This window comes from Apiospora aurea, assembly GCF_038362705.1.
Source record: "Apiospora aurea strain CBS 24483 chromosome Unknown utg000001l_segment0_segment0, whole genome shotgun sequence".
Classification (NCBI taxonomy): Eukaryota; Fungi; Ascomycota; class Sordariomycetes; order Amphisphaeriales; family Apiosporaceae; genus Apiospora; species Apiospora aurea.
The window spans coordinates 4,934,008-4,961,282 of NW_027117388.1; the positions used below are offsets into that span (position 1 = coordinate 4,934,008).

General features: G+C 53.3%; 6 protein-coding genes across 6 annotated transcripts; 1 reads left to right on the plus strand and 5 right to left on the minus strand.

Annotated features, from left to right (window-relative positions):
- Nucleotides 1-71: 71 nt before the first annotated feature.
- Nucleotides 72-1,100, minus strand: PG986_001508 (uncharacterized protein; the record flags this gene model as incomplete). Its single annotated transcript, XM_066837730.1, has 1 exon — nucleotides 72-1,100. One exon carries the CDS (start codon nucleotides 1,098-1,100, stop codon nucleotides 72-74), a length of 1,029 nt encoding a protein of 342 aa, XP_066706623.1.
- A 311-nt stretch (nucleotides 1,101-1,411) lies between these two features.
- On the minus strand, nucleotides 1,412-2,083 carry PG986_001509 (uncharacterized protein; the record flags this gene model as incomplete). The annotated part of the gene is made up of 1 exon (XM_066837731.1): nucleotides 1,412-2,083. The coding sequence occupies one exon, from the start codon at nucleotides 2,081-2,083 to the stop codon at nucleotides 1,412-1,414; it is 672 nt and encodes a 223-aa protein (XP_066706624.1).
- A 3,016-nt stretch (nucleotides 2,084-5,099) lies between these two features.
- PG986_001510 (uncharacterized protein) lies at nucleotides 5,100-6,072 on the minus strand (the record flags this gene model as incomplete). The annotated part of the gene is made up of 3 exons (XM_066837732.1): nucleotides 5,100-5,348; nucleotides 5,426-5,805; nucleotides 5,847-6,072. 3 exons carry the CDS (start codon nucleotides 6,070-6,072, stop codon nucleotides 5,100-5,102), a joined length of 855 nt encoding a protein of 284 aa, XP_066706625.1.
- An 8,906-nt stretch (nucleotides 6,073-14,978) lies between these two features.
- Nucleotides 14,979-16,480, minus strand: PG986_001511 (uncharacterized protein; the record flags this gene model as incomplete). The annotated part of the gene is made up of 5 exons (XM_066837733.1): nucleotides 16,303-16,480; nucleotides 15,377-16,095; nucleotides 15,232-15,321; nucleotides 15,056-15,175; nucleotides 14,979-14,999 (listed from the first exon to the last, which is right to left on the minus strand). Exons 1-5 carry the CDS (start codon nucleotides 16,430-16,432, stop codon nucleotides 14,979-14,981), a joined length of 1,080 nt encoding a protein of 359 aa, XP_066706626.1. The 5' UTR covers nucleotides 16,433-16,480.
- A 5,075-nt stretch (nucleotides 16,481-21,555) lies between these two features.
- On the plus strand, nucleotides 21,556-22,830 carry PG986_001512 (Adenosine deaminase-like protein; the record flags this gene model as incomplete). The annotated part of the gene is made up of 3 exons (XM_066837734.1): nucleotides 21,556-21,695; nucleotides 21,820-22,519; nucleotides 22,663-22,830. Coding segments are annotated over 3 exons (1,008 nt in total), but the record flags the coding sequence as incomplete, so codon positions are not given.
- A 346-nt stretch (nucleotides 22,831-23,176) lies between these two features.
- Nucleotides 23,177-25,672, minus strand: PG986_001513 (acetoacetate ligase; the record flags this gene model as incomplete). The annotated part of the gene is made up of 4 exons (XM_066837735.1): nucleotides 23,177-23,291; nucleotides 23,479-24,597; nucleotides 24,656-25,230; nucleotides 25,457-25,672. The coding sequence occupies 4 exons, from the start codon at nucleotides 25,670-25,672 to the stop codon at nucleotides 23,177-23,179; spliced, it is 2,025 nt and encodes a 674-aa protein (XP_066706628.1).
- Nucleotides 25,673-27,275: the final 1,603 nt, after the last annotated feature.

Below are 27,275 nucleotides of genomic sequence, written 5' to 3' on the forward strand. Positions count from 1 at the left end.
AACCCAACGCCGTCCTGATGTCCACCCTGGCAACACCCCTGTGGTATAGTGCTTAACAAGTACGATCAACCCTAAAGACCTCGCTCGCCAAGCTGCCAGAACGAGCGTCTGCCTTCCTTGGACCCCTTCTTCTGGTCCTTCTGTCTCGCTTGGATCTCCTTTACCGACTTCTCGGCTCGGACTCGGCGTGCCTCGATAGCCTTGTCAACCTTCTTATGGTAGTACGACTGGGCCGCAGTTTTGTACTCTTGGTGCTCCTTGACCTTGCCTTGCACACTCAGCCACCATAGCTTTGTGTTAAGTTGCGCGTGCAAAAGGCCCAAGGCCAGATCGTCTCGCACGTCGTGGGCTTGTCGGATGACCTCCGTCTCTACCTGGAAGAGTCGCTCCGAGACTTTATCCTTCGCGAGAGCCTGCTTGGCCTGCTGGATGACCTGGGCAGAGATCCGTGCAGGAGCACCGATCACCGCCAGTCCAGCATCTCTAAGCCCGTGTAGTACGAGATCCGAGTTCGACACTGCCATGTCGGATGCATGCTTAGATGCCGAGTCGAATACCGGCATGCACGCTTCTTCGACCCATGCCGTTGTATCGTTGACTGTGTCCACCACCTTCTGAGCAAACCCCCTGACAAGTTGTCTACCGGCGTCAAATGCATCGCCAAGAAGGTTGCTTCCGAAGTTGACTTGGAAGGTCTCATTGATCTTGGGTTTCCTGGTAGTCGCAATCGAAACGTCAAGAACACCATAAGCCTCTTCTTGTGGCACTTGAAGCATGTACCCATCGTCAATTACGGATAAACTTGTTGATCCCGGATCGAGGTCGTGGGATCCACGACTCACAGCTACGAGCACTGTCTGTTTGGCAGGCCAGCTGGACATAACATGCTGTGGGACCTTGATCAGGATGGTGTCACGACTGTAGATCTCAGCCGAGCAAAGAGCTACGGCTGACCCGGAGTCTTCAATGGCATCACCCTCTCTGACGACAGGCGCTGGTACAATGCTTCCGAGGGAGTTGGTTGTTTGCAACGCATTCATGGTATTGGTTGGCGTCGAAGCTGGAGCGACGGCGGGTGCAGGGACGGCGGGTTCCTCCATCTTCGGTCGGAGGGATGAGACAGATGCCGCTGGAACTGTTGATATCACGCCCGTTCGACTCTGACCTGGTTTGATCACGCTGATAACTGGGATGACAGCAGAGGCAATCAGGACGATGAGTAAGTGAGTCAGTATCTGGCGCGTGGTCGTTCTGTGGAAGGAATCCATTGCTGCTTTGGACCAACGGTTGAGGGTTTTCTTCAACTCGGTCAAGCAGCCTATCGCTGTGGTATAGACTGGGCGATCTGAGCCAGCCTTGCGGGGTTGCTCCTGGCATATATCAGCAGCGCTGGTGGCCTTTTCCTCGTGCTTCAATTTCCGCATAGGCGCTTCGAGGGCTCATCGCCCGAAACAGAAGAGCTTCGGGATTTTTGCAAGTCGGTTGACGTGAAGAGCTCGGTGGGGTGCTCTAGGCTTTGGTCGGCCATATTCACCATATCATCGACATGGCTATCGACGATGGTAAGTCCTTCGCTGTCATGGCTTAAGTGACCGTGGTATTCCTCCTCATCATCTTCGGAAGAGTCCGAGTCTACCTCGTTCGTTTCGGCGTCGGTGCCCGTCGTGTCGGTCATATCGGCAAGACTTTGAACATCATCGGGAATTTCGTGGACTCGGGAATCGTAGTGGTCCTCAGAGGAACTCGACTGAATCTCGCCGTCGTTGCCGATGACCTCGAAGCCGAGATCCGAGATGCTGGAATCCAGCGGCGCCTCTTCTTGGTGGCTGCGGTTGCGCATGATGTCGGGAGAGCTTGATGAAACCCAGTTCGTTAGCTGCCTATTGCCAATAGGACGTGGGAATCGCAGCGTGGGCACCGAGCTGGAAATAGCGTGCTCCGAAGGTATGCGAGGCGAAGAAGGCGACGGCAGTGTGCGCTCGTCAGTCGTGTCGATAGCAGATCGAAGCGTCTTGTTTGAGTTTCGACGTCGAACAGTTGCTGGCGTATCGGATCTGTAACCAGACTGCTCCGGCTGTTCCATTCCGCGGTGACGACAGTTGAGTGCCTTGCTGGCTCACGTCATACCTCGTGCGATCGGCCCTTTTCAGGAGATATGTAAGGAAGGAAGGAAGGAAGGAAGGAATAGAGTCTAAGATGATGATAGGTGTAGGAGAAGCAGGAAGGCTGAGGACGACGACTGACGACGGCCTATGCAATGCGGGGCTATAGGGTGGGAAGGTGTAAGTGTAGGATGGGTGAGATGCGTGGGGCGTATTGATGTTGAGCAGATTGACTGACAGCCCATTCAAGTAGATAGATGTCCGGTCAACGGCAGGTGCGGAATGGCAGGAATTGAGGAAGAGGAGCCTATGGAGCTCGATGCCCAGGGCAGTGAGAAATGAAGGCAGAATGGTTACCTACTTTGGTAGTAAGGGTCTGGTCTGATCTGTGATCTGTGAGGACCTAGTATTCTTGGACCGATCTCGTTTAACCGGAAAAGCGCCCAGCCCAGATGGTTTAGTCAGGCAGCTAGGTCAAACCTGAGGAGGGACAATACGCCGCAGTGGACAGTCGTGGTCAATCGATATCGGAAGGCGAGTAAAGCAAGCAAGTGTGGACTTGCCAAAAGCCGGATGACGGAAGGCAAAGTTGTTGTTTCCTTGCATGTATTGGTAGGTAGGTTATGTACCTAGGTAAGCAGGTATCATCGGCTGCTTGTTCTTGATGTTGTTCTTCGCTCCAAGCTCAGCCCAGTCATTGATGGGTGTGTCTGGTTTGACGGGAGGAGAAGAAGGTGGTTGTCATTGCATGCAGCGGGAAAGGGAAGACTTTGCTCCTCAAGGTTTCGTTGACTTTGTGTTGAACCAGGTGAATGGTGTCTGCCTGGTCGTCCGGTTCGTTTGTTCGTCTACCGAGTAAAGGACGGAGTAGTGGTTAATGTGGTGCTACTTTATTTAATGAATGGAAGTTGGGTTGCCAGTTGCCTTACACCCTCAGCCAAGACCCCGCAGTGGGTTGAGGTGAGTGAGTTGCAGGGGTGGATTCCCCTGTGGGTACTGGGGTAATACTGCCGCTGTAAGTGACTGAGTGGCCTCAAGATCAATCAACCTATTGATGGGATGGATCTTCAAACAACATATGTCTACCTCCTGCCACGCTCGTATTGATTTTGGTTCAAAATTAATATGGACAAGGCTAAATATAGGTAGCTTCTGCTCATTTGTAGTAGAACAATATTTTGCAGCTTGCACAACCCCCCCTCCCATCCTCCCTCTATTTGGTCGTGAGCAGTTTTGTTGAACATTAGGTACCTAGTCTCCGGCAGGTGGCAACTACCTTTGCCCGCCTTGCCCGCCCAGCGCCCATCTAAGTAGGTGCCTACACACATAATGTCATGTCATTCAAGGCAAGTACCTAAGCAAAGTCCGGCCAGACTGCCATTGCCGGCGCTCAGTGGTGTCCGATAGGTAATCTTCATTGCCGCAGATGTACCATTATCAAGACTTTGTGCAGAATACGTAATTAGGTAATTGCTAACTCACCGGCCAGACTTTGAGGTATCTGGCCAGGTCGCAAAGCGTCTGGTGTATGTAAGTCAGTCAGTCCAATACCTACCTACCTTAGGTACCTACTCAACTCAAGGCGGTGACGTGGTGCAAGTGGGGGCAGCGACATCGTCAACCAGCGCTATCACTAACTATCAGCACCTCCTTATCAAGCGGGACAGAGGGGTTCGCAGGCCTTCTGCCTCCTTTAGCGCTCGAAGCAACAGGGCACGCGGCACACCTCGTGAGCACGGGTTGCGGGGTTATTGTCAATACCCAATGCCAGGCCAAGCTTGGGTGGGCTTTCACGGGTTCAACTCTGGATGCGGTTTGATAGATGGGATTTGTTTATCTGCCTACCTATCCCAACTCTTACCACATGCCGATGACTAAGTACATACTCGAGTATGGTATATGGCGCATATGCCCGTATATCGGGCTACCTCCAACCTGGCTCCTTTTAGCCACCACCTCAAGACCAAGATCGACACGTCGTCTACTGGTGTTTAAAACTGAATCAAATCAATGGCGGTCACCAGGTGGCGTAATATGGTAGTTGTCCGCTTGAGTTTCACAACTCGCTCACGTGGGTAGCTCGCGAAGTACGGAACAGGATGTTGGGCTCAGCTTGTCAGCCCAATATGAGCTCACTCGTTTCATGTCCACGTCAGTATACCAGTATACCGAATACCCCGAACATTGCGCCCCTCGCGAGATATGACGTGGATAGCCAGGGCCCTGGCAATTTGCGGCCTCTTGGTCCTTTCTCCGGCTCGGATATCGGTACAGTTACCTCTCTGCGTAACTTGTGGCGAGTGGCGCTACCTACCTATCTCGTATCACATTCGACTGAAATATGTCGTGTCAGCAAAGGTCCAACTAGGCCGAGTTCACGAAACAGCGTGCCCATTGCAGAGTTCATCTAATCAATATTTGTTTTCTCCGTCTCATTATATACTGTACATGCTCATGTAATATACGTAGTCCAGCGTTTCTCTACGCCTTCGACAAGAAGACGACATCCAGCAGCGTTCCAGGACGTATATCTATATAAAGTGAGGCCGTTAAATCATTGGCCCTCCCACCAAGTTCGCACGATACCGCAAACGCCAAAACTCCCGCCAGGAACTGATTCCTACCAACGTAACTTCATTCTAGACCAGAATCAACAGCCTTCCTTGGACTTTATCCAACTCAACAAAGACAGCAACTGCCATATGCGCGACGTGAGAACCGCTGCATCCCAGAGCAGTATAGACCGGGCTGATGCAGTAGTCCCATATAAGCCGAAGACAGCAACAGTTACCCAGCTGCCTCTTTAGGTGCTGACCTTTCGAATCAAAGGGTATCAGAAAATTGCAAATTGCAATATTGCCTCCATCGTGGCAGGCAGGCAAAACAAAAGAGACTCGTAAATGACAGCACAGGCCGCGAGTGCTCAATGCAAGTCCCAGACATGGGCAAATCAACGCGCCGTAGCTGTCCTCGGAAACAAACAAGGCGTCAAGACCATTACAGAACGTCATGCTTCTGCAACACCTTCTTGAGGGCGTCGCTGTCGAACTCTTCGTCTTCTGGAATCATCTCGATAAGCCCAGTGAGGTTGGCAAAGAGGTCGCCTTGGTTGCGGTAGGCAAGTATAGCTGGCACGGCAGCATTGTCGAACTCGATGTCCTCGTAATGAATCTTGACGAAGTGGACGTAAGGATGTGCGGTGACCAAGGGTCGCAAGGCTTGTTGGATCAGACCAGATACCTGGCACTGTAGAAGTAATTGTTAGTAAGCGTGTGAAACAAGACGGGGGAACAGGTTCACCCCATAGAATGCTTGCGACTTACCTCGTGATCATAAACGAAGACGACGACGATGGCGTCCCTCGCGACCTTCTCAATGGCGTCCAGGTAGCCAAGGGCGTCGACAGTATCAAGACGGCCGAACATGCGCAGGCTCGGGCTCGTCTTCCGGTTGGCTCGGGTCTTGCCCTGCGCCTCCGATTCGAGCTCCTTCCGCCGCGACTCTCGCCACTGCTGCAGGAAGGCTTCCTCGTCCTCGTCGACATCCTCCTCGCTGTTCTCTGCGCTCCGATTGTCCTTGCTTCGAACCAGGTCCCCCATGCCCATGACGGAGCGTCGAGCGGCGCGAACCCTGTTGCGCCACTTGCTCTGGCGAGCCTCTTCGTAGGCCCTGGCATCGGCGATGACGCCCTTGACTCCCGTGGCTCGACCCGAGTCGAAAGCGGCGGGGGGAGTTTGTAGTCACCGCCCTCGACGGGGGTCCTCATGTTTGGCATGCGCATGGCGGCGTCTATTTGTTCGTTGCGGAAGCGATCTTCTTCGTCCTCTTCGCTGTCTGCCTCTCGGCGTGCCTCTTCTCTGTCTTCAGGATGGATGCGTGGGCTGTCACTGCCGGAGTTCTTGTTCAAGAGGTCCTGGAATTCTTCCTGGGCTGGAGTTGGATTGGGATTACTAGTGGCGGAGGAAGACATGATGTCGGGGAAGGTGGGATGCCGGGTAGTATTAAGTAGCTAGCAGGCGGCAGAGCAAGTAACTCGGTACCGTGGACCGAGATTTCAATGGCGGTTGAGATAATACGAGTACCAGACCAGGATGACAAGAAGTCGCGTGGCCTGAAGATGGGGGGTGTGGGAAGGGGCTTCAAGGGTGAAAGATGGCTGATTTGCCAGTGTTCCAGATGGGTTGACGGAGAAAGGCGGGCTTTGTTTTGGATATTACTGTTGTGGTATGTCCAGGGTACAGGGTTATGCAGGGTTTGGTCGTTCGTTCCGGAAGCAAAAAGCAGGAAGAAGACAGGTCAAGGAGACTTGGGGAGGTGGGAACTCAGAAGAAAGGCCGTCCGACGATGTGCGGTGAGGGCGGAGCCTTAGAAAGGATACAGCTTGTTTTAGATACAGCCCGGTACTACAATATGCGTCAGCGCGTTTCAGAAATGGAGAAGGCAAAGCGTTGACAGAGAGTGGCCAGTGAGCCGGACGAGGATGGAGAACTGGGCTGGGCTGGCGTGTCAGAGACTAGAGGTAGCGCATCCGGGCCTGGATGGTCGCCTAGGAAAATTAAAACACTCTGTAACATGAGAGAAGAGGGAAAGAAAAAGAGCAGGCGATCTAACGGCCCACGCGCTTGGTGGCAGGGCAGGGGCACGAATGTATAGCAGCATCAGCCGTGTACCTACCTACATGCAGTAAATTATTTTATGTTGATACGATTGATGCATATAGGGGGGGTGGGGATGCAAGCTTGTGAAATTGGGTAGAGATGGGAAAAAAAGAAGAAGAAAAAAAGGAAAAGAGGTGATTCGCCACGGCAGATAATAGTCCACGAGGGAGATATGCAGATATGCTGGGGTTATGCCGTGCGACGGGAAACAAGCCCCAAAATAATGTCTCGAAATTCCTACTAGAACCATGATATGGAAAGATGATCGAAAGAGTGGGAATGGAGCCAAGTAGGTTGTGAAACCTGACTCAACCTCCAAAGGATCGATCAGAGGCTAATCCCGGGAAGCCACCAGACCACCCTCTACTCCGGACTTCCCTCATGTTGTTTTGAAACCGTATCTCAGAGATGGGCAGATGCAAATCACAAGGAGAAGAAGCAAGCATCCATACCCGTCTTTTCCTTTCATCGGGTCGTGTTGTTTCTGGCCAGCGGGACGGAGCAAGAGCATAGGTACCTCGTACGGTACCTGAAGAGCTGCAGAATTTGGGAGAAACGTGCTGGGCTCGTTCTGGCAGTACAGAACGTGCACACCTCCGGTCGACACCAGACGTCAGCTAGGTCAGCTGTCGAAAAGGACTTCCTTTTGGGCTTCCAAATTTGTCTGGCTGGTGTGATCTGCATGCAGCATTGCAGCTCCTGTCAACCAGGGTGTGGTGGTTGTTTTTTTAGGAATACACGTGGTTATGGACAGGGGAAACTGACTCCAAACCAACACCCAACTGCTGCATCGGCCTTGGTGTGAGAATCCTGTCTTACACAGGCACGCCGACCTCGTGTCTGAATGCTTCCTTTGCATCTTGGCACATGCCGGTCCCAGCTCCCAACCTATTTTTGTGACCGCCATCCATTTCCCCGCCGGACTTTGCTTACTCCACGAATGTGCCGGCCTGAACATGCTTTGCTTTGCTCTGCTTCGCAAACGAGTTCTCAGCCCGCGTGCGCCTGCCGTATGGTATGGCCTCTGGTCACACCTCGGATTGAATGGGCTCGGCGTTTCGAAACGAGCGGGCAAAGGAAAGACCATGTATCCAGGAGGTGACGCAGCATACGGATTATTGGCCCAAGCCCTACGGAGCACCTAACGTCGGCACTGCCATGTTCAGATGTCCAGGGCTACAGCCTGTCTGTCTGCCTGCCTGCCCTGTTTGGCTTATGTATGTACACAAGGCAATTGGCGTTAGCTGTCTGGGCATTAACCGGCCAAGCCGACAAGAGTTTTTGGAACGTTCGATTATGGGTTGGCCGAGCCCGCGGTAGGTAATCAATCCATTGTCAAACTCGATTTGCATATGACCCTCGTTCTCATTGGCGAACGCCTCTACGCAACTCGGGATCTGCATAGCCTGAACGGTTTGAACAGACTGGACAGGTCGTCTTCCCGGCGGCTTGGGACCCCATGTGTCATGACCACTGTGCATATGCGCTACTCTTCACCCATCTCCGTTGGGATCGGCATCGATTATGCAGACCGTTCACTTTCGAGTCAGTCACGGCTTCTGCACTGCAATAGACTCTCTCGTGTGCGGGCTGGGCACTTATGCAATAAGCAGCTGCTGTCTTAGGTACCACGCGTGTTGCTTGTCTCGAAAGGCAATATCCTAATCTCCCCCAGCCCCTCCTATCGTGCGTCAATGATAGCAACTCCATCGTGTTTGTCCCTCCCTCTGGAATTTGCCGCCCACTCGCTCTTCCAAGTCCTCCTGCTCTCAGTAGAAGACCCTGTAGCGCAGTAGGGGTGGGCTACCACCAAGTTGGCTTGTGGGGCTCAGCACCAAGACCCCTGCCCCCTGGTTCTGTGTCATCCAAGCATTGAGTCGAACCAGCGCCTTCCTTGAGGCTTCCAGAAGGAATCTGGAATATGCAGGGGTAACGGCATTAGGAACAAGACGATCCCCCGAAACATGGAGCACCACACGACAAAAGACGGCCACGCCGATGACAGCATGCCGTCTGATGTTTTTTTTCTCTATTTCTTTTTTCTCAATAAACACTCAGGGCATTTATCAACCGAGATCGCCGCCGCGTCCGCTGGGACATTCCGAGGCGGGAGGTGGATATCCATCAAGCCATTTGTGTGTTTGTAGGTGTATTCTTTTGCCTGCGGAGCAATTGCGAATCTGACTTCTCGTCAGCAACAACAAGCACAGCAGCACACCCGCTTCTCTTACTACGTCGTGGGTATTAGAGGCAGCCGTGCGCATGACAGCCCCCTTCGTACAATCTGCCTACGCGCTCTTGAGCGGGTCCTCCTGCGCGAGGGCAACCAGATGAGATCATCACAACGCTCTGCCTGGGCAAGTCGTGGCATTGCTAATGGGAATGGGTCACATCGAACTGCTTGAATCGGCAATGCGCTGAGAGATGATCGCTAGATTGGCAGATTAGCATATTGGAGTAACGGGAAGCGGTGAGGCTGAATGCCTCATGCATGAAGAAGATGCACTGCAACCTTTTTGAGACACAACGGGAATTGCCACCCAATCATCGCGTCCGACCAGAGACCATCAATTCGTAGGACGAAAAAGTGGACGGCAATGGTTCTCGTTCTCTCTCTCCTGCCAGCCTCCCTGCTTCTAATATCCAGTCTCTCTAGCTCCCGAACCGACGACGACAGCACCACTGGATAAAGGCACCATCGCGGCATGCCAACAAGGCCCCCATCATCTCCCATTTAGCCTGCTGCTCAACGTCCTTTGCTAGCTCTGGGCCCACGGTTCACAATGAGGGACCTGATACATGGCATATCCGCACTTAGCGGCGTGGGACAATAACAGCCGCCAAGGCAGTTCAACGGATTGCGGGCCACTCGGACAAATTTGCAGTCGTCGCGTATGGCCGATGTCACGGTAGGGTTGGTGCGCAATCTGGTGGTGCTCGGCGCCTACCCTGTCTAGACTGTGGCCGGGGGTCGATTAGTGTCGAGAACCCGCTGCGTGCGGACTTGTCAGCGCTTCGAAGCGCACACCAAATCCATACGTCGGTTCAGATGACTCCAAAGTGATGGTTGTCCAACGCCCTTCCTTGCCTACTGCACCCGGCGGCACCGTCCGGCGCGGCCTCGCCAGATCTGGGGGAGGAAATGTCAAACCACGAACGTTGTGGTCCATACAACATCGAGTTGGTGCTATGATTGTCGTACCGTCCAACGTCCAACTATCTCGCATGTAAGGGCCCTCCTTCGTTTCGGGGGCCACGACCAGTCGCATTACAATCATCCTTTTTGGCATGGTCTCGCCGTTCTCGGCTGTCCTGGTTTCCCCCTTCTCCTTCTAACAGCCCCCCTCCGGTGACAACTGCGTTCAATCGGCAAGTGGACGGTGTGGCATAAGAATTCGGCTATTACCACCGAGACTACCAGCGTCACGGGCTCTTTAATGACATTCCTGTGCCCTCGGACGTTCCGTGCGTTCGGTTCTCACTTCCCATATAGGTTGGAGCGATCTATAAGATACTCAGATATTGGTGGAGTATAGTGACCATGGCCGGGGCAGCCAGTGGACTTTCCAAGCTACGGCCGGAGGGATGCTGCGAGTGCTTTTTCCAATTTTTTGGGCTGTAGTCACGCGGTTTGCGCTACAAATCAAGCCTTTTTGGATGGTCGGACATGTCGCCGACGTGTCGTGCGCCTGGTATGAAGGCCGCCGCCGACGCCCCACCAAGTGCCAATGCTCTACACGAGTTCGCCTGTGTGATCCGCCTAACAGTCATCGGGACAATACTGAAGAACTGAGGTAAGATGTTTGTGACATACAAATGGTACAGGATAGCCTTGATATTTTCGGCGGGACTTACGGGCTGGCGCTCTAGTGAACTCGACTCTAACACGCTGATACGCCGACATACGTGGAAAGTTTTGTGATTGTTAGCGATTATGTACACATATAGAAATGTTCCCTCCGAATAATATTATATCATCCTTCAGGAGTGCATGGCTCTCTAAGTCACGGATGGGTTACTATTGGCTATCCTTGAATTTGTCATTGACACGTTCGGACCGCCAACTGCGTGGTGCGACGCTCCCAAATACCATTACTGCCATGGAACTGGTGTAGACCTGAAAACCCGGATTCGTACGAATTCACTGTAAGGCGGCCTACAGTACTCCATGAACCGATTCCCAGTCCTACCGGTGTTGTTCCGTGCAACACGTACATGAAATGCAGTTATGCTGGCAATGTATTCAATACCGGGCTACCAGGCTGCGATTAATGACACCGGATATGCAAATACAAATGTCAACCGCCCTATCATATGCAGAGATTCCGTCGTTGAATCAAGCGTCGTGGCTTTCGCTGCCAGAGAAAAATGAAGGAGTTTACTCTACCATAGATGAGCTGGCCTTGGTTCAGGGGGCCTGTTTGATACATGATCAGCGCGCAGAGAGGGGAGCTATGACGCACGCCTGGAGATGATCGCTCGGGCTTCATCTTACTACGACGACTGTTCGCATACAACATCAATCATTGCGTATGTCTATCCCGTCCAGGAGATTCTGTGGTTAGCATACCAGACACGACGGAGAACGGGCGAGTAAAAGCCTCGGAGGCTATGGACAATGGCAAGAGAATGGCAATTGATGGACGCCTGTCTTTGCTGCCGAGGAGAGTTGTGATTGTTCTTGGGGTTGTTATATCGTGTCCCAGTCTTCCGGGACGACAGCAGAGCCAACTATGAGCCCCCCTGGAAGGCATGAGATGTACTATCTTTGAGTTCTGACTTAACCTCGAATGCCTACACAATGTCATCGAGCCTCACACCCCTCTATTCAATACAGGGTTCTGCCTGGATCTGCGCTGTATATCCTCCCCCGGCTCCGGGAACGACAGAGACCCGAGAACGGACACGGGACAGGCGTTGCTACACTCCGACTTTTGTGACAGTCCGGCGTCCGGGCCAGTGGGGCCGAAGATTATCGTAGACCGCGATGGTCGGCCACAATTGGGCTCATGGGACAATAGGCGGTGTTTTGCTGTCAGTCGTGTATACTTCTGTCCGATACTTACTCCAGGCTTTGCTGGATTCGAATAGAAAGTGGCGACGGGGGTTCCTGCTTGCTTTGAGTTGTTTGCCCCTTTTCTCACTCTCGTAAGACATATTATAGTTTCGGGCAGGAAAGCGGCCGACCGATCAGGGCCTTTGACGAAAAGACCGTCCCGACTTTCGTAGCTCAAGATAGCCACTAGTTGAATGCCGCATCTGACAGCGATAGAACGCGTGGATCATGATGATCAAGGGCACTTGATAAGAGGCAGGTGAAAGACCCGTAGAATCGAGAAACAGGAGGGGAGAGCGTACCGCCATGTATCTCTACTTAGCAGTGGTGTACATCAATGTTCGATAACCAATGCATCGTGAGTCTGCTTGGGGTTAGTATCTGATATCACCGCGGTTTAGATAATGGTAGTAACTCGTACCTTGGTTCGCCGAGGCCATCGTCAGGAGCAGGAGTAGCGGTTTATCATGGGATACCGAACAATCTCCACCGCTCCCTCATGCTTGCCGCTATGGTGCCGTGGTCGGATAAATCATAACGGTGTGCCGTGGAACGTTGCTGATCCTTCTTCATCTAATAGTGGTTTGCTTTCTCTCTTCTTCTAACTTCATTAGTCAGAGAAGGCACCAAGGCCTTCTCCTTTTACTCCGGCGGCTTCATGTATCCGGTTAGGCTCGATATGCGACATCATCGTCATCTTCTCCAAAGAAGGCCAAGAAGATTGGACAAGACAAGACAAGCCTCGGCGGCAGTCGCCGTAGCGCAAACTTGGACTCGCCACCGGCTCCTGAACAGCTTCAATCCAATGCCGCAAACGGGATTTATCTGGTTTGACAGGTCTTGGCAGCAAAGGTCGAGAGCTTATCACACGAACTCCCGTCCCCTCCTTCCAAAGCTTCGCCCATTGCTAGTGCTTCCTAGTTGAGATGAGAATGACGAGGCTGTTAGTCTCATACGAATTTGCTCGATGCTCTTGACCGCAAACAGGCCATCTTGCGACCATTCTGGCGATTCGAGCATGAACCCCCCCCGATCCGATCCAATCCGATCCGATCAGACAGACAGAGCGTTGCAAACCCCGAGATACAGGGGATACAGGAGAAAGGAGCACGACAGGGTCCAAACATCTCCTGCACTTCCATAGGGCGGTCAGCAATATGTATCGTCACCGAAACGTGAAAAAGGAGGGGGCAAGGCGGGATGAGCTTTTTTACGCTTGTACCCCTCCCTTCCCCCCTTCCCCCATCGCCAATCTCGCCCGTTGGCCTGGAAATAGACAGTGCCGGCATTTGACAGCATTCGTCCGTTGGTTCCGAGCCGAGTGGCTGGATTCAGCCAGAGTTTTGCAGATCCGCTGCATCTCGCGAGTGAGAGATGACACCCGCTTAGACTCCGCCATTATGAGATCTGCCCCATCAAGATTTGGTCAAGGCTCGGCCAGCTTCGGGAAGGTCTGGTTTAGTCTGAGGGTTTTGACTCTCCGCTGCTTTGTACCTACCAAACGCCGCCATGTTCGTGATGTCCCGTGTCGGCCGAGCGGGCAGGTTCTCCGAACTGGTACGGAGATCAAACCCATGAGGGCCATAGGGGGAGTCCGGAGAGAGTGCTTGCTTCCAGCATGCCCTCTATCGGAGTTGGGATATCGATCTTGCAGATGCCCACTGGCCTGAACCCTTGAACACATCCATGGGGTGTTATCATAAAGACACCCGGCGACTACTTTATAAAGACGTGATACATTGAATTCAAAATATTCAAGTCCCCCCCCAAAATCCGCAAACCGTATCTCGATGCTTTAGGAAACGGGCCGTCGCAGGCGAGCGCGGCACGCGCAACAGGCTTTGCAGTAACCGGTGGCACGCCTGGAGAGAGTTCTCTTCTCCGTCATAGATTCACTGGTACCGTATTTTTTTTTCCATCGCCTGAGGGGTGCAGAGCTTAACCACTTTGGACAGGGTTGCTCGTGCTGCCATGATAGAGCTTACATGATGCAAGGGAGCCCACCGCATCACCCAGCCCCCTAGGAGCGCAACGAAGCGCTATCCTAGTCACCGGCTGCATCAAATTCCATTCTCTCGCAACTCTCGTATTTCCCCATGCCCCTATCATATACAGGGCACCTGCAATGGCAAAAGGTCACGCAGGGTCTAAAGCGGTTTCTGAAGTAGTAGTAATATTGGGCACAAGGGGTATGATCTGAGCATTCAGCGTCATTATGTTACAGACAACATCAAGAGGTTTGTCGTAGATATGCAACGGCTACGCGGCAGTAATATCCACACCTCGGCTTCTCACCCTGTCCGCCTCTTCTAGCCACTCCCCTTCATCCACCCAGCCCACGCTGACCCTGAGACGCAAGGAACTACAAGAATAACGAAGAGACCAGCGAAGCTGTACAAGTGTCAAAAACCGCCACCCACGCCTCAAGTATCATGCCCATCCGCTATGTATAACAGTCGTGTCCGGGTGACTGCCGTGATTTCCTGGCCTTTCAAGAACTTCGACTTTATACCCCAAAGGTGAGCGTGTTCCTTCGCCCCATCTACCTTCACAAAATCGGGGGATGTCAAGTAAACGCAAGAACGTGAATCAACATGTTTAGCGTAAGAAAGCATTTGCGGTGAAGAGAAGCCTTTTGGTATAGACAAAGAAGCCCTTGAAAGACGGACGGAAGGGCGTTGCTGCTGCACTAGTCCAGAGCCACAGCAACAATAAAGCGGGCATCCGAAGTGAAGCGTATGCCGGAAAGCTCGTATATCGGGCGAACACGTCTCCTGTTTTTCTTTTCATCCTTCTCTGCTGAGCCTACATGGCTCACTTTGAAGGTGGACGGTTCGGTGGGACAAACGAGACGGCGCGGTATATGGTGATGCATAGATCTGACCGGAGGAGTAATACAAGTAGGAAGTGGCGCAGGCGGTCGGAAAATAGTTGGTGTCGGTCAAAGGAAAGGTTGGTATTGAGAAAAAGGCTGTCGTGACTTCGTCCTGGATACGCCAGCTCTTCAGAGATTAAAATGGGCGTATCAGGTAGAAATTAGTTTTGGCAAAGAACCACTCGAGGAAAGGCATGACGAGGCGCTCCAGCAACGTTTTTTGTTCCCGACGGGCCATTTCTCATGGCATTATCGTCAAACCCATTACCGGGGTAGCCATTGAGTAATTAGTAGGCCCAGATTTTAAGCTGCATCTCGTGTTAGTTCCAGGAAGAACTCCAAGGCAACAAGACATCACACGTACCACTGAGTCCCATGAACCGGTGCACAGGCTGATGCCGTCGTTGCTAACTCCCAAGCAGCTGACACGGTTTTCGTGACCCACCAACGAGCCAACCTTTTCACCACGGGTAATATCCCAAACCTGCTAGTTGTTAGAACGAATCTCCCGACAGTCAGAAACATCATTTAGAGTCATACCTTGCACTCAAAGTCATCATAACCAGCAAACAGCAGACGGCCAGAGACGGAGGTGGCAACCGAGGTAATACCACACAGAATAGATTCGGACTGATGAAAAGGTCAGCTAAGCCGTTAACGTGTCTCGATTCGTTCTCGAACTTACTCCGTAGAGGTTAAGCTCCCGATCAGCTCGGATATCAAACAACCTGCAGGTGGCATCGTCGGATCCAGTGACGAAAGAGTGGCCGTCGGGGAAGAACTGGATGGCGTTGATATCGGACTCGTGGCCCGCAAATGTCTGAACGGCCTTGCCTGCTCGGATATCCCAGAGCTTCGCGAAGGCGTCGCAGGCACCCGATATGAACGTGTTCTGGTTTGTCGGGTTCAAGCTAATGCTCATCACGTCGCCCAGATGGTCGGCAAACTCCATAACCTTGGTGCCCGTCTCAATATCCCACTTCATGCAAGTCATGTCGCCGGATGACGTGAGAATGCTTCGGTCGTTGATGAATCGACAGCACGATAGGTAACCGGCATGGCCAGACAGTTCTCGAGCGACACGGGTGGGAGCGTCTCGGTTCTGGTTCAGGTTGTAAATGGAGCAGATATTGTCAAGACCACCGCACGCGACGTAGTTGCCACTAGGGGAATAGGCGCAGGTCATGACCCAGGAAGATCGGAGAGGGATGGCGTGGACTTTGTTGGTCGTGTAGGCGTCCCAAATTATCAGCTTGCCGTCCTGCGAGGCAGAGACCAGGTGCCTCCGATCTGTAGACCAGTGCATGGCATAGATCTTGGCGAGATGGCCCTTCAGCGTCCTCTTCGTCTTCATCAATTGGTTTCTGGGGATAGTGTCGTGCGATTGTTGCGACACGGCGCGCACTGTAAGACGACCATATTAGCAAAAGTAGTACTAGGGCAGTTTCACGACGACCACGCCATGGTGAGATGCTGGGCTCGTGTTGGCAATTCGCGTGGCGACATTATCGCGTCGCGGTGATGTCGGCTATGGCTGATGAACCGCAAGAACACATCGGATATGCCGCGAGAGTCGAGTAGAGATTTGGCGGAAAGGGGGAGTAGACCTACGAGTCGTGTCTGCCAGCTCATCCTTCTTGCGCTTGATCCTGTCTTTCAGAGTCTCTGCTTCGCGACGCGCTTGCTGAATGCGCGCCTGCATCGCCTCAGGCGACACATCGTTCGGCCGTTGCGAATCCATTGGGGTTGATTGTGACTGTGGCCGGAAACGACTGAGAAGGAGATAACGAGGAGGATTGAGAAGGGCACGGTAGGTGGCTGCAGACGTGAACCGGTAGGTAGAGGAGGGTGCGACGTGATCGACTGGATTGGAACCGAATCAAAGAATTCAGTCGGTCAATCAGTCACGGTCAGTCAATCGTCGTGTGGAGATTTGAGGCACACCTGCAACGGGAAAGAGGGAAAGAGGAAAAAACAAGAGAGGTGGTGAAGGTTGGATGGGATCGGTTCGGGACTGGATTGGCATTGACGGGCTGCAGACAAGACCATACAACCAAACCAAACACACACGCTCTCTCTCACTCTCACACACTATGCACACCAGAGCCAGGCTAGCTTAGTTGGGGGTACCGTATGGGGCAGGCAGAGGGCAGGATTGGGAACCAACTTGTACTCGTACTCGAGCAGTAGGGAGGTAAGGATGGGTATGGGTATGGATATGGATATGGGTATGGGTATGGGTAGGCGGAGCGTCGGGAGGTCAGGTACCACGGCTGCCTCCAGCGTTCTTTCAATTGCTTTATTTGGGGTGGGCTCTTTTCTTGGGGGAGAGAGGGGGGGAGAGCGAGACAGCGAGACAGAGAGACGGAGAGTAGAGAGAGAGAGGTGAAGATTGAGGTGGACCTGTCTGCAACTGAAATGGGCGGATGCAATGGAGAAGCAGCAGTCGTCGAGCTGGCCAGAAGGAGCAGTACAGGAACCTAGTACATCGGCACCAAACCCACCACGCAATGCAGGCTCAGGGGGGCAGGTAATGCTCTTTGGGAGACGATCAACCAGTCAGGACCATCTCTGGCCGCGGGCTACGGGGAAAGTATGTAACCCGGACACAGTAACAGCAGTTGATTCTCGCCGGGAACAGAGGTCCAAGTGGGAAAGGACGCCAGGGTAGCGTATTTTAGTGGGTGGTAGGCGTGCAGGGTGCGCTGACCAAGAAGGTACCAGAGGTGGAGCAACGGCGAGATTGATTTCGGATTTCAAATTCAGGGGGGGCCGTCAGGAAAAACGACGGGGGGCAGAGAGAGGCCAACTTGTTTACACGTCCCAATAACATATGATGAAGATCGAGAATAAAACAAACCGAGGCGGTCATATACATTGACTGCATACATGTACCTAGGTAGGCACGAAGCAAATGAGAGAGAGCGCGACAGAGAGCGCGACAGGGAGAGTTAACACTTTCTTAGCGAGCAAAGGCGGGAGCTTCCACAAGATCCAAAGTCTGCCTGCAGCTTGCTTACCTACATACCTACCTACCTTGCAGGGCTGCTTATCCCGACGACTCGACGAGTCAGCGAATTGAGAGATAAGGGAGTAAAACCTGGGAACATTGAACCAACTCGATACGTACAGTGCCTACCAATGCCATCCATGCCCATGCTTTACGCAGGTAAAGAGAGGTAAGAGGTAAACATGGGGCGAATCGGGTTGCGAATAGTCGACTAGTCGCTGCTTAGTGGCACAATAGAAAGAGCTGCTTGCGTGCACTTGTTGTTGATGCGAGGAACCACGAGCAAGGTCGTATTCCTTGTACCAGCACCAGCACCAGCACCAGCACCAGTAGAGTAAGGTACATGTAGACAGAGTAGGTAAAGTAGTAGGGCGGAGGATCCAATCTACGCGCAGATGGGGCAGACCATTTGACCTACTGAAGTACTACTGCAGGTGGTTCCTCTCTAGCACTCTAGCTCCTCCTGCTCTCATTTCGTCAATCGTTAATTTCTCCAATAATCATCCAATCCTGAGCACTTGACAGTGACCGACAACAACGACTGCCTGCCTGCCTGCGCTGGCAAAGAAAGAAAGCAATGCAACGCAACGCAACGCAACATCAGAAGTCTTTACCGAGCCCCGAGTAGCCGGCCGGATGGCGACGGTTGGTTGATTGGTTGGTTGGGATGAAGATGCTGACGAACTATCAATCGTCCGTCTTACAAATGACGGGAGCTCTGGTCTGGGCGCAGTGCAGTGGCAACAGGGAAGAAGAAATAGTGCAGGGTCGAAGAGGCCGCGATGCAGTAACCGTTAATCGTTAAGGTGACCCCGTCTCAGACAAGGACGCAGTCCCAGCTGTGGACCCCTTCCAGACGCGGACACGACATGTTTTCTTGCGCCTATCGTCAGAAGACAACAGGAAGGAGGAGATGATATATGGGTAAGGTTAAGGGGGGTTCATCTTGCCATATGCACGCTCGGTCGCAGCAGTCGCGCAGCTCGCTATGCAGATCACACCAAACTCTTACGCCTATGCCTACTACCAGTTTGCATGAGCAAAAAGTCGTTGCTTGGGTTTCCTCTTATAAGGAAAATACTTGCACCATCCCCCCCTTTTCAGGCCCACGGCGTCTTGGCTTTTTCCCCCGTGGCTGGTCCAGAGCACCATCGCAAAACCGAAGCGGCAGGATCTGAGCCACTCGGGTCGTTGTCAGCCACCAAAAGGTACTGTACATACATCCCATCCTTCATGTTGGATGCCCGTCCACTTAGCCGGTCGGTCGACATGTCATAATCTGGAGGCTGGCTGGCTGGCGACAGTACCGGTATCTGGCCTGTCTGCCCTGTCGGGGCAGAGCTCCTCCTCCCATTCCCAATTGGAGCCCACCACACACTGGATCCCCCCCCCCAATGCGCAGCAAATCTACAATCCCTGTACCCCGGTCCCTGTCGGGGAGTTCACGGAACCGGAAATGGAAAGCGCCTGAGGCCAACGCCAACGGTCTTGGCCACCTGCTACGAGAGTATGCAGCCGTGCATGCATGATCGATCCAATTGCGAATGGCCACCACCGTTCTCGAGGAGGGACGTCGAATGCGACTCTTCACAATGGGCGAGCTTATATCCACGTTGGGGTCGAGAGCTGCATACCGTCGGGTGCCCCTACTGCCTACGAACCCTATTTAGTCGATTCCAATCCCAACCCCGCGTTTCCTTCCGGTACGGTCGGTCCAGTCCTGAGACAGACATGACAGGTACTTGTACCGGCTGAGCTGAGCTAATCTGTACCTACCTACATAAAGTGCGCAGGCCGGTTTGATTCGACAGAGACGTCAAGTTCTAGGCTTATAGCCATCTTTATTAGGCCAGTGCCGGAGCTGTGTTCGTTGCCTCCCCTAGATCAACAGCCGACCCGGCCGCCGTCTTGCTGAATGTCATTTGACTCATGACACCTGGGAAGACGCAGTGGTTACATTGATTCCATTGATTCAGCGATGCTCTCATCACGAAGGACATCAGCCCAACAACTGCAGCGACACAACCACCAATGGACATGGTGACCATCACCTGCGGAGTGCTTGCTGTGTCACAACAGTTGACGACCTCTCTAGGACTTCGATATCTTGTCGTTCAGCGCATCTCGAATGCATGCGCCGACAGGTTTCTCCAGCCCCAAGTGCCCTGACCTTGGCTGCCAAACACTGTGCAACCGTCGAAGGCCATAGCTCAACCCACCCGTTCGCCCGAACCCGCCGTGCAGTTCTCGGCCGTCGCCAGATTTATCTTCTGTCGTATATGAAGAGTTGACGAGTTGACGAATTGTCAACATAGTTCCCATCTAACCTGCCCATCCGCCGCCAACATGGTCGGCAGCGTGTTTATATAGAGTGTGCACTTGCATCAGGAGTACAGCCTTGGTCGAGCACTGCTTATTCAAGGTCCATCTACAGCATACGACAATATATTACTCCGTATTCTTACCGAGGTGAGCAACATGGCTTTGATATCGACATCTATGTAACAGAAGCATACCTGCATACCTACCTTATCTTTTCAGCTCTCCCAGGGACCCCAGGGACACACCCAGCACGGTGCACTTATCCAAGCAGACATACTGTGCCGCCATGTCGCCTACTTCATGTTCACATTCACCAGTCAGGCCGACTCCAAGGCCTGGGAAATTAGCTACATCCCATGGGGTCGCATTGGTTGGTGGCAGCAACCTCCTGTGACGGAAATTTTTGATCCAGTTCTTCGGTGCCTGACCATCCCAAAGCGGTAAAGCCCTATATGTTTGATTAGATTGGTCGTTGCTGCTGCAACGCTAGCATTGTATTGGATTGCAGGCGTTCTTCTAGAAGCTTTGGCCTCGATTTTGCAGCCTCATGAAGCATGCAGACCAGCACATCGCAATACGAGACAACCTTGGAGACCGAGACGAGAGCGCCTTTTCTCTTATTACCCTCATCTTCTCCTTCTGCTTCTGCTTCTGCTTCTCCTTCTCCTTCTCGAAGGTCTGCCAAGCGCGCATATTTAAACTCAATCACCGGTCCAGCAGCGCTTGCGGTAAAGAAAACCCCTTCCGAAACGCGCTGGAGCTGAGGTAGGCTCATCAATCGGATCTGACACTACACATGTACCTACACACTACCGTACCTTCTTTCCCGGGAATCACGGCTAGGACGGGCCTCGGGTCTTCACAACCTTTTCCGTCGATAGCTTGCTCCTCTATCGTGGATTCCACTGGGTCCTCTAATTCCAACGCCCGGCCGCTGTACTCACTGGTCGCACCAATCTCCTCGCCTTATTTGTTAATTGGTGACGAGAATGGTGGGACAATATCCGCTCGAGTATCATTGATTCTCTATTGACACCATCATCTGTGCATCGCCCGTGGCCCGAACGAACCCAACTGACAGACTGACAGCTGACGGCATCGTCATCGTTCATGGCGGTTACAGAACCAGAAGCCCAGATGGACTTCCAATCCATGCCCAAAATCGAGGTACCTACTCAAACCACCTACATATACCTGGCCTCTCTATCCACAACACAAGCTTGGACCTTTGTATCTTGCGATGTCGTCACGCCACCAACCGTTATGGCATGCGGTCCGGGCCGTTGTGATTCGTTCGTGGAAGGGTCGCACGTCGGTGTTGAATCTTGTGTCCCCCGTCGTCATCCCGTGCCACAGACTGCCAGGCCTGGCCTGCCTATCCTGTCGCTGCAACACCTTCAAGCGAAGTGAACCGGAGCTTCCCCTGCCTGGCATTTTAAACGGCTGAAACAATTTCGGGTCAGGGAGTCCTCGCTTGCTGGGCTTCATCTATATTGTGCACAGACTGACGTCTGACTTCCTTGCTCATCCAGATCCATGCTCATTTGTCGGGAAGCATCAGTCGGCAATGTCTTCACGAGATATGGACCAAGAAGAAAGAAGCCGGGTCGACTGGCCTCGAGGATCCCCTCGTTGTGATGCCGGTGGACAAACACGACTATGACCTGAATACGTAAGGGAACCATCGACGCTCAAGCCCAAACCAGTTACATGTGGCGTTTGCCAAGCCGTGATTTGTTTGTGCTATCCGACAGCATTATCTATTCGTCGTCTGGTGCTGAATTGTAAAAAACTAGCTTCTTCCCCCTGTTTTCGTCATACATCTATCACTTGGTCGACGACGTCGAATCCTTGACGTTCTCCACCAAGGCCGTTGTCGCCGATTTCGCCCACGATGGCGTCGTCTACCTGGAGCTACGCACGACACCCCGTGCCATGCCGAATGCCGGCCTGGACAAGGCCGGCTACATTCAGGCCGTCCTGGACGCCGTGGCCGCGGCCGAGGCCGAGAACCCCTCCATCCGCGCCAAGCTGATCCTGTCGATGGACCGGCGCAACACCCCGGCCGAGGCGCGAGAGGTCGTCCTCCTGGCGCGGCAGTTCCGCTCCCGGAACGTGGTGGGCATCGATCTCTGCGGCGACCCGGCCAAGGGTGATGTCTCTCTCTTCACCCCTGCCATCCGCGAGGCCAAGACGGGCGGCGGCCTGGGCGTCACTACCCATTTCGCCGAGGCCGAGTGTAGTGCGAGCGAGGCGGAGCTCCAGACTATCATGGACTGGGACCCCGATCGACTGGGCCATGTGATCCACGTTCCCGAGCACATCAAGCGGCGGATTACTGCGGCGAGACCTGGCAGTGGTAGTGGAACCCCTTCCACCCGCGCGCTGGAGTTGTGCTTGAGCTGCAATGTGCACGCCAAGATGATCGTGGGCAGCTTCGCGGCTCATCATTTCGGCGAGTGGTGGAAGGTCGAAGGCGTTACTGTAGTGCCCTGCGTAAGCTCTTTCCTTATTCTTAACCCCTTGCCTTGTCTTTCCGCACCCCACTGCCGCAAAAAGAAATTACATGGAGCGATATGTCAGTTAAGATTATGCGTTTGTGACCGACGAGCTAATCTCTTCTTTCTTTCTTTTCGTAGACGGATGACGTCGGTGTCTTTGGCAGCCCGGTGTCTAATGAGTGGCGCCTTATACAGCAACACTTCAGACTGACGAGGGGGGAGATTCTCGACCTTGCGCGCAAAGGCATTGATGTTATTTTCGGCGGCGTAGAGGAGAAGCAGCGGTTGAGAAGCATCATGTGGTGACCAACATGCCCTACATAGCTGCCCGTGATTTGCCGAAACAAAACCAATCACGAGTCGGCGACCAGTTGAGGCACAAGCGAAAAGAAACGGGCGAAAAAGAGACGCTAGCGTCACGACATGTCAAGAACTATATGGCCGTTGTGAAATAAAACCAAACATGCATGTGTTGAAACAGCTCTATCGAAACACTGGCCAAGGGAGGGCCCCTGTATATTACCACAAGCCCGTTCCAACGCCTCTTTGAAGTTTCTACGCCCGTAGCAACAAATTTACTAACAAGTCGTAAGCGGCGAGCATCCATTCCGTGTCCGAGGCAAGCCTTCTAGTCTTTGACCTGCTCATCCATCTAGGGGTGGGTAGCCTCCCATTGTTTGAACCATTCCAAAGCCTCTGGGTTGGCCACGCTTGCGTTGGTCTTTATATTGATACCCGAGAGGATCTGCTTGACCGCAACCTCGATCCTACGAATGACTTGGATATTAGCAAATGCACTTCGCGCCTTCGTTTTTTTAATGAAACCCCGTTGCACCGAATGAAGCACTGACTGCGGGAAGTACAGGCCCTGCTCCTCCGCAGAAAGGAATATAACGGAGGAAAAGAGCGTAAAAAGAAGGAACAAAAATAGGAAAAGAAATAAAGCAAACTCACTTCTTCCCATTCCCCGTCTTAGGGATCCCAGCCGGCCCACATTCCTCCACGACACCCGGGACGTGACGGGGGCTTAGCTCACTCTTAATCACGGCCTTGATTCTCTGGCGCAGGTCATCACCAAAGGTCTTACCCTCGCACATGACGACGAAGAGGCAGACAGTCTCGTCACGGTCGGACTCGCGCCGGCGGCCGACGCAGACGGCGTCCTCGACATCGCCGGCGAAGAAGCGCGTCAGAACGTTGTAGATCTCGGCGCTGCCGAAGCGGACGCCCGAGGGCTTGAGGACGCCGTCGCTGCGGCCGAGCATGGTGAGCCCGCCGGTGCGCGTGTCGATGCGCACGAAGTCGCCGTGGTGCCAGACGCCGGGGAACCGCTCGAAGTAGCTGCTTTGGTACTTGGCGTCGCCCTGGGGGCCCCAGAACGTCAGGGGCTGGCAGGGGAACGGCTGCAGACACACGAGCTCGCCGTCCTCGCCCGGAGTGGGTTCGCCCGTCACCGAGTCGGCGACGGCGATGGCCATGCCGAGGCCGGCGCACTGGATCTCGCCGACGTAGACGGGCAGCAGCGGACAGGGCGCGCCAAAGAGGGAGATGATGTCAGTGCCACCAGTGATGGAGCCGAGGTTGATATTGGACGGGAAGGCCTTGTAGACGAAGGAGAAAGTCGAGGGAGGTAGGGGGGACGCGGTGGAGTAGATGGCTTGTAGTTTGGAGAGGTCGACAGACATGCTGGGGTAGATGCCATTGGTTTCAAGAGTCGTCAGGTAAGCGGCCGATGTGCCAAAATGCGTGACCTCGTACTTCTCCAGAAGTTTGGGCACGGAGAGATAGCCGTGGGGTTTGAAGGGAGAGCCTGTGTATAGGACGAGCGAGGTGCCGGAGGCTAACGCTGAGACACTCCAGTGCCACATCATCCAGGAAGTCGTGGTGTAATAGAACATTCGTGATGTATGATCCATTGTGCAATGAAGGTAGTGTTCCTTCTTATGCTGGATTAGCGCACCTAGTGCAGTATGTATAATCGCCTTTGGGAGGCCCGTAGTCCCGCTTGAGTAAAGAACATAAAGGGGGTGAGATGGGGGCAGTTGTTCGAACTCAAGAGGTGCAGAGGAAGAGCTGCCAACCCGGTCAGTATACAAGCAAACACCAAGGCACATCATTGGTATAACAATACCTGTTCAGAAAGGTCTCGAAACCCTCTGCAGCTACTCCTTGAGCCTTGAGGTCGTCCAAGCCAGGGTCTACGTTGATATTCTTGATTACAACCACGGTCTTGAGGCCCTTGGGCTTGAGATCCTCTACGATCTGCAAGGTCTTGTCGACACTCGACCATGGCTTGCCGTTGTATGTCATACCATTGTCAGTAAACAGCACTTTGGGCTCTATCTGGGCCAGACGACCTAGTACGGCGCTGACTCCATTGTCCGGGCTAATGCCTGTCCAGACGGCTCCAATGGTAGCGGCACCAAGCATGGCCACTATGGCCTGCACATGATTCGACACGAAGCCAGCAACCACGTCTCTGGGTTGGACACCACAAGCTCGCAAAGAGTTCGAGCATTGGCGCACGGCTTCGCGCAGCTCGGCCCAGGTAGTCGTAACAGCCTCGTCATCGTTTTCTGTCACGGTGAAACAGGCGGGGGCGGTCTCGTCGACGTTGCCCGGAAAGAGTAGATTCTCCGCGAAGTTGAGCAGTGAGCCGGCGAAGAAGTCTGGACGAGGGAACATGGGGGCATCCCCAGGAAGCACCTAGCAAGGGGTCTCAGCAGCTGGCCTCCATTATGGTATGCATTTTAATGTGTTTCTATGCACTTTACAGACTCGGCCATAAGTGCGTAGCGAGGCCAGAGCCTTCACTCAAAGTTATGGCTTCTGCTGCTATTTATTCTTGTTGAAGAGGCAGGGCGAGACGAGCCGTGATTTGCCGAGAAATGTTGTGTAAGTGAGGTTATTTGGAAAGGGTCCCAATACCTACCTCATCATACTGCCTGGACGCCTTGATGCCACAGAAATGCCACACCTCGGCCCAAAAATCCGCAATGTTGTCAACGGACCATCTCAAGAGACCCGGGTAGTCAGTGATACCCAACTGGTACTTGGACTTGACATGGTGCAGAAACCTGAACATGTGCGTCGACTCGGGGGCCGGATGCCGCCACAACTCGGCCGGTGCAAGATGGTCAACCGTCATATTTCTAGCGAGAGAGACTTTCGGAAACTTGGAAGAGAAGGAAGAAGATGTGTCAGCCAGAAGACGAGTGAAGTCAGGTACTTTTTGGAATATCTAAATTCGCGGTAGTCAGACGGCAATGGAGAGAAACCGAAGATCGGGGACCCGATGGAGCTAGATGTTCTGTCCCACGGGGTTGAGGGAGCTACGGTCCTGGCCTGGTGGGGGAAAATAGGCCAAAAACGACCGAAAGACGCGACTGACTGTCAGACACTGCCAATGGAAGGAAGACAAACCCTGGCCTTGCCCCACCCGCGACTGTCCGCTAAAGCCGATCCCCTATTATTTGCAAGAGGCAGGTAGGCGGGCATCAGGGGGCAGGTCACTGTTGAATCATGGACGGGACAGCTTACGAAGTCGGTATGTATCTGCTGATGCGTCACCCTCAAGCCGTCCATGTCAGCTATATCAGTGCGTCTGGTGACTGATCGGTTGAGATGGTTTGGACGACGAGGCGTCGCCTTCAATATCAGCGTCCCGCTAGCCAAAGTATCTGGACGAGCATCTATCTAGCTCTTCGGTAGGATGGCGGCCACGATGGAAGTGCGAGGCAGTCCGTCACAGCATCTGTGGTATTGCGCCATTGCGTACCCCCGTTTTCCTGACCACGACCGTCTCATCGCTGCCGGCTCTTCTGCCCGCAAGCATGTTGGGTTGCATGTAGCTGTAGAGCTCTTCTAGAACACAAGTGGACTGAAGTCCACTGGCTGTCTTCAGGGGCCTGGTTTCGGCCTGGTCTAACGAGCTGCCTGGCCATTTCCTTCTCCTCATGGTGTCGTACGAAACCCATTCGAAGAGGCCATGAGTCTCGCCTTCTAGCTCCCCATCGCTCATTAGGTTGAGGGTCACGTAGCCTTGCGAGCTGGGCAATTGGCACGGTAGGTGCGGGCCCACGTCGCTGCTCTGCTCTCATACCTACCTACCTATGGTGAAATGTCCCAATCGCGGCACGGGTCACCGGATGGATGGATGGATGGATGGATGGATCCATCCTCTCGATTTCGACATATGGCGCCGCAACAGATATCACGAACTGTGCGGAAGTCAATGCTGATTTAAATCTCTTGCACCGGTCCCATTCAGTGACGCAATCATTCACGGCAGGGCTGAACTCTCATCAGCGAGGACGTTGTCGCATGACCTGCTGTCAGCCCCGGATATGCCATTAGAATTGGGTTGGCCAGTAATTGCTCATTCGTTCAACTCCCAATTACCTACCTGGGTATCTCTTCCTCACCAATCAGCGCGGGTTTCGAGAGATATCGGCGGGGTATAGAACCGACCAGGCTATTTCACGCGATCACTTACATTAATACCCGGCGTAAATGCAAGTCGCCTTGATGCTGGTGATCCCAATTAGTAACCGCCATGCTCTCGTGCCTGTCTGCCTGCCTGCTTGCCTGCTTGCCTACCAATGTTGCTATCTGGCTATGTACTTAGCTAATGTAGCTAGTGACTGAGGATCTTCAATGATCTGATGTTGAAGTGACTATATTCCCAACTAGCAAGATATAGCCTGCATGAAGACGCTAAAGCTCACGACTACTCTAAAGCAGTCTAGCCA